The 15,905-nt window shown below is 35.5% G+C and overlaps 1 protein-coding gene across 1 annotated transcript in view; it reads left to right on the plus strand.

The window, feature by feature from the left end:
- The window catches only part of FAT4 (FAT atypical cadherin 4), a 179,044-nt gene that overhangs the window by 119,057 nt on the left and 44,082 nt on the right, over positions 1-15,905 (plus strand). The window contains exons 8-9 of the mRNA XM_004747947.3: positions 4,754-4,934; positions 14,852-15,102. Of these exons, the coding sequence (XP_004748004.2) occupies positions 4,754-4,934; positions 14,852-15,102 (432 nt within the window). The remainder of the gene's footprint in view (positions 1-4,753; positions 4,935-14,851; positions 15,103-15,905) is intronic.

Genomic DNA, 15,905 nt, shown 5'->3' on the forward strand with positions numbered 1-15,905 from the left:
GAAATCATAGGGGATTCCATATTTCTCTTTTGATTTCATCTTCCTGCTTAAAATTGAAAGGCAGGGACTTCCAGAGCTCACACTGTCAATAGACAAGATGAGGCAAGATCTGGGTTTACGGTGATAGGCCCCATTCCCAAGAACAAAAGTAAAATATATTGGAGGCAGAATTCAAATTTAGGGTTAGTTATAGCTCAGTAAAAGACTTAGAAATTTAGAATAATGTGTTTATAAGGTTTCCTTATAAAATTGAAAAAGTAGATGAGACTTTCATGCACACCCTTAGGGGCAACAAGAAAGGGAGACCACTGGAGATTCTGTGATTCACGCTATCAATTCATAAAGAAAATAAGAAGAGAACCCCATGTACTTATAAAGTGGGTTGTGGCAGCTACTAAGGGGAGAAAAAGGGAATCAGGATAACTCTTTGCTTGAGAAGAGTCCCTGTGTTGTTACAATCTCTATTGTTTCTATTTAGAGAAAATAAAATTTGAAAAATGACTTTGAAAATGCATCTAAAGGCAGTTTATCTGACTTTTAGGTGTGGCACAACCCACAGAATCTAACCAAGTTAAACCACCTATGGGGCTATTTTCAAGCCAGAATCATCTGTTGTCCCGTGTGTGCTTTTAAAATCTTTTGGAAAATTAGACCTTCTCTGGTCTGAAGACAATGAGATTGAATTTGCTGAATTTTTTCCTGTGTAAACAATGTTTTTTTTCTTTTTGCTTACTAATTCAGAAAATACATCAGCAACAATATTTATGCAGTTTTTAGACAAAGGAAGAAATCACATGTCTCTGACCAAATGAGTTAGTCATCATTTTATGTGGTTTTCCATATGTGTGTCATCAGACACTTTAGAATACCAAAGATAAAACCTTTGGTTGGCAGTTACTGGGTTATTTCTTAACAAGTTTAAGTATTTATTGTTGTTTAGATAGCCATGTGTATACCAGAAATATGTAGGTCTTCTTTAAACTCTGACTGTAAATTATCAAATTTCTTGTTTTTAAATTTCTAAGCCACATGTCCTCTGCAAAACTATGTAAGTTTTGAGAGCTAAGTGTCTCATATTGTTAGCATGTTAGTAGTAACAAAGGAATGATTAAGAGGAAAGGATAACTTAAATTTGTTTTCCTAAATAATATTATTACAGAACTGACTCAGAAGTTTTGTTGGGGAACCAAAATCCTAAGAATTATGATATTTAAAATCTGTAAGATTTAAAAATGAAACTTATATAAGTCAATTTTTCATTTTTCTTATTTCTAAAGCAAGTACAAGAATAAGGAATAATAAAGAGTATATTTTAACCATGTGCCAGTCACTATGCTAATTATACATATTACATTTCCCTCAATACTTCTTTGGGGTTGGTTCTATGCTTATTATTCCCATTTTACAGATAAGGAGACCAAAACTTAGGGAGTAGAGTTCAATGTCAGTAAAAGATATGAAAGAGCCCTCCATCTCCTCCTATCCTTTGCTTCTGAAACCTTGATTTAGTTATTCCCTCTCTCAGTTCATCCTAGTATACACACTTGCATTCCCATGACAGCTTATTTCACCTTCATAAAAGTGATATCCTCTATTTACATTTTTTTAATATAACCAGTGAAAGAGATATAACATGATGCAGATACTTAACTTCCATTTCACCAAATTATATATAATTAAACATACATAAGGATTTAGGCCAAACACTGGCCATCAATAATACTGCTGAAGATATTTAGTTAGCTTTAGCATAACCCTTGTGAGAAATTCAAAATCTCTGACAAGACTATTTTCTCCAAATGCTGCACAAATGTCAACTGACAAATAACTAAGGTCCTTCACAGATGGACCTTTTCCTCCAGCTCGTGTCTTGTCTTGTTCTCTGGGCCCAGATTGTCCAAAGTCCCAGCACATCTCACTGAGTGACACCTATCCAACTATTAGCAACACCTTCTAGCTTTTTGCCAGTGGCAAACATCTTCACATCTAAGTCACATGGATTAAATCCCAGCTTCCTACTATAGCTATGGCCTTGAAAAAGTCATTTAACCTAATTGTCAGCTTATTTAAACATAAAACAGAGATAGAGAAGAACTATCTGATGAGGATTAGATAAGATAATCTATGTAAACTCCTTAAACCAGTATTTGCATACCTAAGGACACAATAAGCATTTGATATAATCATTATTAATGTGTTAAGTAAGATTTTTTAAAAAAGTTTTATTTTGATATGCTTCTCCAGTGTTTATAATACCTCCAAATCTATTTTTGTGTGAAATATTTGTGACACCCTTTTACCATTATTTATATTAAGTGATTAGTAAAAATGCAATTATATTATTTTCATAAGTTTGTAATTAATTATACATATAAACAATAGTGAAGACTAATTTTCTTTCCTTTAACAGGAAATCAAACATCTAAAATGTAAGACTTACGATGCCTAACTGAAATGAGTCACTTGTTTCTGACTCGTGATTTTGGCTCAGGTCATGATCTTGGAGTCATGAGATCAAGCCCTGCATTGGACTCTGTGCTCTGTGGGGAGCGTGCTTAAGATTCTGTCTTCCTCTCCATCGGCCCTTCCCTCACCACATGTGTACTCTCTCTCTCTTAAAAAAACAAAATAAATAAAATGAAATAAAAGATAAGACATTGGCAGTCATGAATTTAAAAATATGTTGATGTAAATGAAATGCTTAATATAAACTATTTTACTGAGAAAGATATATATGGTGGTAATATCACCATGTAGCCTACATTTAATTGCATAGGTTTCTGTGAGTGATCATCTTTCATTACAGTGCCCAGCTCAACTGGTCATGCACATTTTCATCTAACAAAGAGTCTGAGTTTCCTTGTAGAGAGCACAAAAATAACAGATCATCAAACCCACTGGGGTCCATAATTTTCTAGTATGCTGATTTTGGTTCCTATACATTTGAGCATAAAGTCTGCTTGGTATTGAACCATTAGTACTTACAATCTAAGAACATAGCAAAGTCCAAATAGTAGGAAAGGAAATATTAGCTAATCACAAGATTACGAGAAAAAAATACAGAAAGTTGTGATCACAACATCATTCTGTGAAAGTAAAAGTTCATACCATAGACATTTTACAGAGAAATGAATGCGTAAATGAATGGATGGTTTAAAAAAAAAAAAAAAAAACTGTTGAGTTCCAAAAATAAGTAGAATTTAAACTTCACATAAGGAGAAATAATTTTATGGGGAAAAAGTTTTTAACATTTTAAACAGAAAAAGAGAGTATTCAGGGCTTTATTTTAGTAAAGACAGTTAAAAAGATATCTATTGTTTCTATTTAGAGAAATTAAAATTTGAAAAATGATTTTGAAAATGCATCTAAAGGCAGTTGATTTGACTTGTAGTTGTGGGACAACCCACAGAATCTAACCAAATAGGACATCTGATCTTCCCACAAGGAGTCTGTTACTTTTGCATAGTACAGACAATGTATGCCAAGGTTTTGTTGAATGTTGGCTTTTCATTATATGCTGATAACAAAACTGGAACAAGAAATAACAAAGAATTGCTTCACATTTATATTAAATAGTAAATAAATATAACAAAAGTAATTCTAAGTCAGCTAATTGACATAATGTTATTTCCAGCAAGAGGAAGATTATGGTTTTGAGACATAACTTAAAGCTTTATCTTTTTTCTTTACAAACAAATATTAGTACAGAAAGGGGATCTAAAGACATGGAAACCCAATTTTTAAATTAATTTATTTATTTTCAGAAAAACAGTATTCATTATTTTTTCATCACACCCAGTGCTCCATGAAACCCAAATTTTTGATATTAGCATTGATAGTCACAACTAGGAATTTCATTTTCTTGCCTTGTCAGTTGGCCAGTTATTCAATGCCCATGGGTATTCTCCAAATCTGGACTGAGTTATTTTTTTTTTAATTTTTTTTTAAGATTTTATTTATTTATTTGACAGAGAGAAATCACAAGTAGATGGAGAGGCAGGCAGAGAGAGAGAGAAGCAGGCTCCCTGCTGAGCAGAGAGCCCGATGCGGGACTCGATCCCAGGACCCTGAGATCATGACCTGAGCCGAAGGCAGCGGCTTAAACCACTGAGCCACCCAGGCGCCCATGGACTGAGTTATTTTAATGGAATTTCAGAGAAACCAGCAGTGCCTCTTTTGTGGTGTTTAAATGATATTTTTGTGTTCTACATTGCCGAATCAGCACCTTAATAGAATAAGTGGTTGACATACTCTTTTTGTGCAGGATTACCAGAAAAGATTTGAAATACTAGTTCATGAATGAAAATACTTCTTTCTTTTTAAAACACCTTAATAATTTTTTATTATGTTCAGTTAGCCAACATATAGGACATAATTAGTTTTTGATACTTCTCTTATAACAAAATTAAAATTCACTCCATCACTTGTAGTGCTTAGAAATTTCCCTTTGAGATTTTTTTTAAAGATTTCAAGTTTGTTTATTTTTTTAGTTAACATATAATGTATTATTTGTTGTAGGGGCACAGGTATGTGATTCATCAGTATTACACAATTCACAGCGCTCACCATAGCACACACCCTCCCCAATGTCCATCACCAGTCAACCCATCCCTCCCACGTCCCTCCCCTCCAGCAACCCTCAGTTTGTTTCTAAAGTCTCTTCGGTAGTACTATCTACAACCAATTATTGTTAAATTTGCTATTATCTTTGTTATTCATGAGCATTAAAAACTTGATTTTCTTTTCCTTCTAGGATCCCCTGCCCTGACTGGAACTGGAACAATCAATGTCATAGTAGATGACGTCAATGACAATGTCCCCACTTTTGCCAGTAAAATGTATTTCACCACAATTCCTGAAGATGCACCAACTGGAACAGATGTTTTATTGGTAAATGCCTCAGATGCTGATGCTTCAACAAATGCAGTTATCAGGTCAGTACATTTCCTTTTGTAAATTTTGATTGTTTTTCTCATCAAGGATTAATCTTGGGACTAAAGGAATATAATGCTTAATTTTGCTAGAAATTCTATGACATTAACACATAGACTTATTGTGACTGCCTACTGTTAAATAACCGATGCCTAAAATGAGGATTAAAACAATAATGATTTAATTGTTCTAAAATTTTAATTAATTAATTTTATTTATATTTTTATCATATCTCATGATTTTGTAGGTCATGTATTTGTTTGTAGGGAAGAGTTCACAGGGAGAGTCTTCTGCTTCATTTGATTGACTGGTATCACTTAGTGCTATTTACCTGGTCACTGGGTGGTCTGGAGGGTTTAGGATGTCTTCACTCAAAGCCTGGTGTCTTGGGAGGGATGGCTCAGCTACGTCCCTATCTCTGATCTTGTGCTTCTCAATGTGGTTCTTTAGCAGGTAGCTAAAATGGGCTACATGGTAGCTCTGGGTTTCAAGAACTTCAAGTGAAATTTGTCAGTCCTCTAAAGAATAAAGCCTGGGAGTAGCACAGCATCACTTCCATAATAGTCTATTTGTTGAAAAAGCCGTGATCTGCCCAGATTCACTGGAAGGATAAATGTATATCACAATTGATGGGAGGAGTATCGAAGAATTTTGGCCATCTTTAACCCAACTGCTAGTCTGGATAAGAATATTTATATTTTCAAAGTTTAAAAAGTTTATTTTACTCTACTTACATCTATTCAAAATGGAGAAAACAATATGGTAACTTGTTCAGGGAGCATGTAAAAGCAGGTGGGTTGTAACATTTGGTGGATCTAGCTGGGTCACATTTTTCCAGGCCTATTCTAAACTTTAAGAAATGAAGGTTTCCAGATTTTCCAGATAAAGATCTCAAAGACATAAATACTTCTTACCCACACATCATCCCCACCCTCTATAGGCTGATAATGGGTAAATGAGAGTGGATAATTTGAACGTTCAGAGGAGTTATCAGTCAAGGGTGGCCTGTGCATGTTGCTATTGTGATAATTTGGTTAGGGATTTATTTTGTTTGTTACTAATTTCCTATTTACAAAATTACTTTGGGAAATGGCATCAGTCTCTTCCTGCTGGTAGAAATGACTATCATGTAGAAGGCCTCAAGTTATTTTTCATTTAATAAACACACATAGAGTTGCTAGTATGAGTAACAAGGCAGCATTTCTACTTTATTCAAGCCTGCATTCTTTTTGAGGTAGATAAACAATTTAATATGACATAAATAGGATTACTTCATACGGTGAATGCAGCCTTGAAAAGCCAAGAGGCTTATATAACAAAGAGTGACAACGGACTCTTAGGTGTGGTTATTATGGGTGGCCTCTCTAAGAAGGTGACATTTAGGCTGTAAGAACTGGACTGTGGGATAGAAGTAAGCACTGTGTGTTTAGGAAGTTTTGTGAGTGTGGACCAAAGTGAGGAAGGGGCCAGAGAGGTAGGCTGGGATAAGATCATGTAGGCCATCTGAAGGCTCCTGGGTCATGGTAAGAAACTGAGGTTTTTAATTTTATTTTTATGTGAGAAACTATTGGAATATTCCAAACACAAATCAATATAAACTGATTTGTTTGGATTGGATTGAAGGAGGCAGGACTGTAGAAAGAAGCCATTGGGAGAGAAACCAGTAAGACCATTTAGGTGCTAATTAATGTAGTGATTCAAACAAAAGATGGGAGTGTCTGTGTACTAAGGTGGAGAAATGAAAATCGAATTAATAGATTTGGAAAAATATTTGAGATTGTAAGTGGGAATAAGAGAAAGAGAAATCAGACTCATCTACTAAGCTTTTTTCTTGAACACCTGGGCAGATGGCACCACTGAAGGTAGGGTTGGAGGAGTAATAGGTGTGAGAGAAACCAAGAGTTCTTACTTGAATACAACTTGACATGACTATTGGTCATTCACATAGAGATATCAGTTTGGGCATTGAAGATACCAGTGTGAATCTTAGGTTAGGGTCAGGGCTGGAGATACAGACTTGGAGTCATCAATGCTTAGAGCACATTTAAAAGCAAGAAAATGAGTAAGAACGCTTAAGGAGAGAGTATAGAGCAACAAAAGAAGGTCAGAAACTGGTTCTTTGGAATCCTCCCAATGCTTGAAAGGCAGGAGTAGAAGGAAGAGTCACCTAGGTAGCTTAGCAGCTCTGGCCAGAGTTACAGGAGGAAATCCAGAAGAAGATGGACACTGACATGCGCTGTAGGAGGGAAGGCTATGCATGAACTTCTTTCAGAAGCCTGGGACCTATTTTCAAGAAAATAAGTTTCTTCTTGAATTCCAAGAAGTTTATACAGTCAAATCATTAAGGATGGGGAAAATTTCTGCCCAGCATCATAGCTATATGCCTCTTGGGTCCCTGAGCTTAACACCACCTGAAGAAAGGCAGGTACCACTTACCTTCTTCCTGGTCTGAGGTTCAAAATGCCAGTAAATACCACCTCCTTTGCTTGTCCTACACCAAAGCACAGAAATCATGGAATCCATACCCTAAGAATTAAGTCTTAATTTAGTGTTGAGAGCACAACTAGGAATGAAGCTGACTCTACTATTAATTGTGGGGCAGCTTATTTAACATTTCTTGGGGGTCAGTTTTCTTATCAACAAAATAGATATACTAAATAATAATAAAACTGATTTGATAGAATTATTGCAAAGACAAATAAAACACGTAAGTGAACTGCTTAGAATAGTGCCTAGAACGAAAAATATCCATCCTAATCCTGCAAAGCACTTTTCCCTTTGCATGTCACCTGTTAGTGCTCAGTATGTTTCTGACAATTTTGAAAGAGATATCCTATCCATTGTAGTGTTGTAGTCTAATAAATCTTTATCTGCATACCAAGGAGTCTTTCTCTAAAGATCTGTTACCAATCAGTGACAGAATAGTAACCTTGTCTGAGGTGTTTCAATTTCTGAAACAACTGTGAAGCCTCATGCTTACCAAATCAATACAAGTACTAGAATAAAATGCTGTGAAGATGATATACCGTTTCCTTCCGGAGTATGTCAGAGTTTCACTGCCAAATGTGACCCTACATTCGTGGGCAATGGTAATCAATGTAGAGTTGGTCTAGAAAATCCTGTCTGTATTTCCAGAATGTTTGATATAGTTGTCCTGGTAGCTTTGAAATGATGGTTTTGATTTGATAATATATATTTTGTTTGTTAGGTTGACTGGTTGAATTTTCTTCTTCCTTTAATATCAGAAAATTAACTTTATACTTACACATTTGCTGAGATCTATAAAATACATCTGCAAAATCTTTAAATGACTACATTGACTGTCATACAGTGATACGGAAATTGAAGCTGTTTTTATTTTGGAAAAATGATTAAATTCACTTACCTTAGGACAGACAATTATTACAACCTAGATTTAAAATACTTTCATAGATAAAGTTAAGTAGTTACGCCAGCCTAAATCTTATTTACTCTGGCATGCTGTCTTTTTAATGGAATATTATACACTTTTATATTAGGTGTTAATCATGCTTTGGTAATCATGGAGTTGAGAGAAACCCATTCTCCTGGTTAATGGGTCTATTTTATATTAATTGTATATTGCTTTATATATATGAAAGTCATTTACCCAACTACTGATGGGTTCTCTAATAGCACAACCCATTCTGTGTCATCTAATTTGTTAGTTTTCTCTTATGGTCTACTGTAATCTTGTACACAGCAGTCACCCAACAAATATTTATTTATATTTTTGTTTCTGCCCATTTGCTCAAGCTATACAATTTTTTGGATGGTGTACTGACATTGAATTATATACTTTATTTTACTCATAGTATTCTTCCCTCTAGTAAACTCATCTGCATTAATTTATAATCTTTGTTGACTTTATGTATCTGCATCCCAGACAGACACCCATTCCAGCAGTTAGCTTTGAAGCTTTTTTCTCTTGACTGGACCAAATCTCCATTTAAATCTCACTTTTAACTTTCATGTTATAACACTGGAGAAACTCAAAACTATATTGACTGTAAGACAGGTCCCTTACTCTGTGTTCTTAATCCATTTAGTGTCCTTCAAATCTTTAATTCAACAATTTTTTCATTTCTCCCTTGGATCTTCAAATCATCCCTGTTCCCTGGATCATGCATTGATCTCTGTGGAAATCCTCAGAATATCTGGTATTGAATACAGGTTCCTTTATTCACCTATACCATGACTTAGAAAAATCATGTTTCTGTCTCTAAGGCTCAGTATATCCATCAGTAAAAGTGGAGATAGGAATTATTAATTTACAGTTTGTGAGAGTTAAATATATATCGATCACTACTATCTTCCAAGTAATATATATGTAATTCGTTAAGATGCATAAATGTCTCGAATACAATTATTAGGACACAAAAGTCACTAAATTGATGTGAGTTTTTTTTTTCTCTTTATTCTTCTATCTATTTTACTCTAATATAGTCTTCCTTGCATGATGTCTGCAACATAGTAGTGACTGACGAATACATGCATTGAATGAATGATTCCATTATTCTTAAGCTGTTGTTTTTACTCCCCTTTTTTTAGACAACATTTTTGAGAGAGTAGGTCACTTCTTCACAGTTTTCTCCAACCATTTATCCTGAAAATTTCTCAATCTTATTTTCTCTTCCATTGCTTCATTAAAAAATAATTTATCAAAAGTTTCTGCTGGAAATTTTTAAGTCCAGTGTGTATTGTCCTTTACCTTTTGCAATATTTGCACCACAGGTCATCCTTTCTCTTGGCAATTTTTCTCCCTCCTCAATGTCTATGTAAATGTTATCTCTTATGTATCATTCTGCAACTCTGACCACACTTTCTAATTTACCTTCTGGTTTCCTCTCTCCAAAATAATTTGGATATTTCCTAAATATTTTTTCTCAGTCCTTTCCCCCCCCCTTTCTTTGTGTGTGTGTGTGTGTGTGTGAGAGAGAGAGAGAGAGAGAGAGGGAGAGAATAATTCACTTTCTCAGCTGCAACCACCCAGAAAACTATGCAGAAAACTCAGCATCTGTGCTACCCATTCTGACTCTACCCCTGAGATCCTTGCCGGTATTTCTAACTCTGTAGTGGACAAACCAACCTGGAGGTTCTGTTGGCATCAGAAGCACAACATATCAGAAACTTAAGTTTTCCCCCTTTCTCCTTTTGGCATTCAGCTTTCTTTTAATGGTGTTGCCTTGCTTTCTTCATCTCCGTGTGCTAGCCAAGAGTCATCCTCTCCCTCTATACTCAGTCAATGGACAAGTTCTCATGTTTCTTCTTTACTAATGCCTCTGGCACCCATTCTTTTCTGTGCGATATTCCTGCCAAGATTTTAGTTCAGCCCACAATTACATCATGCCTGCACTATTACAATAAAAATTAACTTTCTTCCCTGACTCTGGTTTCTAATCCCTCCGATCTATATACCACACTGTACTGCATGATTTTGGAGCCTTCACTGTGTCTGAGGCACCCTAAGTCCTGAGGACTTGGACCATCTAGCTACCACAAAGAGAACCGTTCAGTATAGGAGATAATTTTGTAATTTTGTAATTATAGTATAGTGACAAGTGTGTAGTTTAAGCACAGAAGGGGTGGAGAGAACGACGTACTCAAGGCCATCTGAAGAAATCAGTAGAAGCTTCGGGCAATTAATGATTTTTGGAAAGACTGAGAAGTAGCTGATCAACGAATAAAGGATGAAAGACCTTCTAGGCAAAGACAGTCACAGGCGTAAGGTCAGGGAACGCTGCAAAAGCATAGTGTCAGGGAAGCAAAGCTGCTCGGCATGGTTGGTGTGGGTGAGGAATGGGCCTCGTATACCACATGAAAAATTCACACTCCTCACTGTATCTAACACGAGAAAAAACTGAAGTGTTTAAACTGGGCAATAACATGACTAGTTTACATTTTATGGTAATTCATCACTCAGTGTTGTAGGAAGTGATCTGGAGGAAGCCAAGCCTGGGTCAGTGCGTGAAAGAGCAGTGGCAGTAATCTGAACCAGCTTGGGCATCCAGGGGCTCAGCTTTAACAGTGATACCCTCTTCCTCAGAGTCTTTCAGCTTCCACTTTGCTATGGCATAATGCCCAGTCTCCATATTCCGGTCACTCCATAAAAGGCCCCAGTTTATTCTGCCCCAATCTTCAGCACATGGCCTAACTTGCAGGCTCCCTGGATCACTTTCTACTCCTGGGAAAAGAATCTGTGCTTTCTCAAGCCTTACGGCCTTGTTCAGGTTCTTCTGTGTCCTCGTTCAAGGTTCTGTGAACTGTAGTCCGCAGGCTAGATTTGGCCCAGTGCCTGCATTTGTAAATAAAGTTGTATTGGAATAAAGCCATGCCCCACTCATGTACGTCTTGTCCACGGCTGCTTTTGTACTTCAGTGGCAAGTTGAGTATTGTAGCAGAGCTCTTCAGGCCTCCAAAGCCATATGCACTAACACTGGCCTTTTACAGAAAAAAATCTGCTGACTCCTGACCTGGAATAGCTTTCTCCCTTTTCACTACTATTGTAAGATGGGTAGCCCCTTTAAAATCCAGCTTCAGTTTTGCCTTCCTCAAGGAAAGCTTTCTTTTAATCATTCCACTCAAAAGCGGTCTCTGCGGCTTTTGAAGACCTAGAAGAGTGCTTCTGGACAGTTTCATAACACTCAAATATATTGCCTGGTTTTGTACTTATTTTTCTTTCTCTCTTTCTTCTATCTAGCATGTAAGCTTGAGGGCAAGATTTGTGCCTTCTAATCCATATGTCTTTTAGTCTGCCTACCCATTTAACTCAGTATGTAGGTGGATTATAATAGATTATATATGACAGATTATTAAATTATAACTACATATGCATATGTGCTCTGTTATGTGTGTAATCCTAGACATTTAATTCTCAGAATGTACCAATTACAATTCCAAATGCATCTCACATATTACATTCAATATTCAAGACTATGAAGTGAAAGGAATGTATATGTGATCCACACTTTATAGGTGGAAAGAAAAGGCTTAGCAAGGTTGAGGAATTTAATGAATTGAAGTGTTATGAGTCAGGTGAAAATTCATGCCCAAGTGAATTGTGTTTCAAAGCACAGTCTCTTTAACTACTACTAAATTATCATATTCTAGTAACATACTGCACAGTGTTGTATGATTCTAGTAGATCTCAGAAAGAGGCAAAAAAAAAAGATTAAAAAATCAAAGTGGGGCATTTTAGCTTTACAAGTGCAAAAATTATTGATTTAGATTGTAGATAATAATGATGTCAGTTTACACCAATAATTTGAAATAACATTTCTTATTCTTTAATCAGTAAGTAACACATTTGCTGATTTGCATTGAATCAAATCAATGTAAACCAATGCTACATTGAAATCCCTTAAACAAAAAGAGTCTCCTTCAGCCTTAGCCAGCAGTAATTTCTTGTCTCCATTGGGTCTGCTCAGGCTGCTTTTTACCTCTTTTATACTGTGTTCCAATGGACCAGGTGTGTTGATGTCATTAAGACAGAAGTTCCAACTCTAGATTTACCATTTTTAGGTGGTATGCTTTGTTGTGCAACTATATGAGTCTCTCTTAGACTCAGATTCCTCATCTATAAAAAATCCAAAACAAAACCAAAGTGTCAGGACTGTTTTTGAAGTTAAATGAGAGCATATATAAAATGCCTTGTAGTGTGCTCAGTAAACACAAAAGCACAGTAAGATGCTACAAATCTTTAAAGACTACATAGATGTTTAGATGTTAAAAAGATAGCACAAAACCCAATCTAATTGAGTTTATCCCTTAGAAGAAATTAATGTGGACCAGAGAAGGAAAGATCTCCAAATAGGGATGAGAACCAAACCAAGACTGAAGTGATAGAGGGAAGGCAAACCTGGGCCTTTATCTTTGCCATCTATCCATTGTGTCCCTTCTCTCTGTGTGTGTGCATGTGCCTGTGTGTGTGTGTGTGTTTTAATTTATAAGTATAAATTGCATGAAACTGGTATTATAGATATTATGAAACATTACAGAACATTTCATATTTAAAATCAACTTTTGATATACTTCAGAATCAGGTAGTCTAGAAAAAAATCTTATTTTAACATGACAATTTATTCTTTAATGTTCAAAAATAGTAAAGATGCTAATTACTTTTACACAAATAATCATATGCCCCATATGTATAATAGCATAAAATAGCATGAAATAAAGAAAAAGAATTTATAATACAAGATTTCATTATGCATTATTTCATTAAACCTGGACAAGAACTCACACCATTTACCTTTCAACACATTGCTCTTTCTTTATACACCATGATCTTGTCATATACAAAAATCCAAATCTAAATTTGAATGCATTTTTCATTACTCTAATTTTATTTTTATTTGTGAATGATTGAAGGGATATTTAATTGACCCTGCTCTTTGCTGTCAAAGAGCTGTAAAAAAGTTTATGATGCTGTGAATTACTCTTTTTACCCTGTGAAGTTATTTGGCAATTTCTACATCCACTGATGTAGGGAAACAGGATTCCCCAGAATAAAATCACTCAATTCTCATAATTCAGATTCTTAAAGAATTTATTGAAGAGGTAGAACAATTTGGTTACCTCATGAGTCTGAATTTCTAACTGTAAAAATTCAATTATAAGCCTCGGATATTTTTATTTTGACAAAGCAGCTAGATGTATAGTGTGTAAGGGCAGTAATTATACTGTATAAAGAGTCACTTCTGGTTCAGGAAAAGCTATTCTTATTTACTCTTGATCCTGGCATGTGGGTGTGCCAAGAAGTGTTAAATATCTGAGTGATATCAAGTACTTTATAAATACTGAAGTCATTTCTCAGCCAAAACTCCCTCTCTACTTTTTTTTTCCCATTTTGCTATCATTTTATAGGACTTCTATTTTTTAAAAAATATCAGCTCCCCAAAAGTTCATTATTTCTTTAAAAAAGGATGAAAATGCTGAAATGTTTGTTTTAAACTGTGAGCTTAATGGAAGGAATGTGCACTCTACTTGCTGCAATGTAGGTCTTTTTTTACTGTCTCTGGTAGATACTTACTGTTGCTATGTTTTCATGGGCACAAACCAAACTATAGAAACATGCAGTCGATTCCAACAAGGGCATTTCTTTGTTGGCATCAAGGAGAAAACTTTTAAAGACATCCATTTCCTTGCCACTCTCTAACCTTAAAAACAATGGGCCACAGCCAGCTTCTGAACCTTCAAGCTTAGCTACTTCTTTTCTAGCGGCTTCTTTATGAAGAAGAAGGAAGCTATTCTCAGTGGAAACTCTTGCCTATTAACCAATGTGGTTAGCATCAGAATACCCATGAAAATGTCATACCTCTCCTGACAGCAGGAAAGAAAAGCATAGCCATATGAGGAATGACAAATGAGAGAATTAGTAAGTAGGAATGTCTTTGTATAAATAATCTGTTCTTTAGTTGTTCTGGGTAGTCAATGGATGTCAAATACAGTGTTTTGTCTTTAAAATAAGATCTTCAACTGATCTCTGGTTTATTATGGTACACAGCAGAAAAATAACTTTTAGATTCATTTAACAGATGTTCGTTTGTGATCCTGGCCACTAACCACAATATTAGAGCAAGGCCCTGGTTTATGCTTTCAGGTTCACTTATTTATAACACAATAGTCTTCTGGGTATATTTTGGGGCCTTGCATGATCCAAGAAATTTATAGAACTTGTGAGGACCTGCTTGAGCTCACTAGACATTTCACAGTAAAGATTGTCAATTAGATGTTCACATAAAATTTGAAATATTTATCTTCCAGCCATATTTTTTAACTGTTGTGTGATCATACATCTAGTGATTATTTTTTTACATTTCTGTCTCAGTTTTTAAATTTTAGTGAATAGATGCTACAACATAATAACCAGAAAAAATCCACCCATTTCTGCTCTCTTTAGTTATAGGATCACTGGTGGAAACTCTCAGTTCACCATCAACCCATCCACGGGACAAATCATCACAAGTGCATTGCTAGACAGGGAAACAAAAGAGAATTATACTTTAGTTGTGATTTCCAGTGATGCTGGATCCCCAGAAGCTCTTTCCAGTTCTACCAGTGTGCTCGTCACTGTGACTGATGTCAATGACAATCCGCCAAGATTTCAGCATCATCCATATGTTACACACATCCCGTCTCCTACTCCTGCAGGTAATGAAGCCAACTCTGAGGTCTCATGGATTAATGCAAATTATATACATTGGGCATTTTCTATAAATGTATTTCTGTTACTTTTACATGAATATTTCTGATATAGCCTAGGTTTGGAAATCCTCTAAAATCCAGCTCGTTTCAACTAATGAAACTGAAGGAACATTGAATCTCAAATTAATTCTTTTATCCTATGCCAGTTGTGTTTAAATATTTTATAATTGCTACATCTTTCCTGGTACTTATTTTTTAATATTACTTGAATATTTTCAGATGACTAAAATAGCCACTTTGTATCAAGAAGAGTTCTGCCCTGAGATATTATTTGTTTGTAAATTCCCTGAAAGGAGGGACATTGTTTTGTTTCATTTTGTTTGTCTTTCTTTCTTTCTTTCTTTCTTTCTTTCTTTCTTTCTTTCTCCCATATCCTAGCACTTGAAACATCTGGGAAGTAATAAGCATTCATCACCAGTGTGCTCGTCACTGTGACTGATGTTGATATCTATTTGTTATAGAAAATAAATATTTGGGGTGCCTGGGTGGCTCAGTGGGTTAAAGCCTCTGCCTTCAGCTCAGGTCATGATTCCAGGGTCCTCGGATTGAGCTCCACATCAGGCTCTCTGCTCAGCAGGGAGCCTGCTTCTCCCTCTCTCTCTCTGCCTGCCTCTCTGCCTACTGTGATCTCTGTCTGTCAAATAAATAAATAAAATCTTAAAAAAAAAAGAAAAGAAATATTTTACTTCAATCTTTCATAGATAGGTTTTCAAAAATATTTAATAAGTGAATACTTCTAATGAATTATT

Source organism: Mustela putorius, unplaced genomic scaffold (genome assembly GCF_011764305.1).
Source record: "Mustela putorius furo isolate JIRA1106 unplaced genomic scaffold, ASM1176430v1.1 tig00000721_pilon_pilon_pilon, whole genome shotgun sequence".
NCBI lineage: Eukaryota > Metazoa > Chordata > Mammalia > Carnivora > Mustelidae > Mustela > Mustela putorius.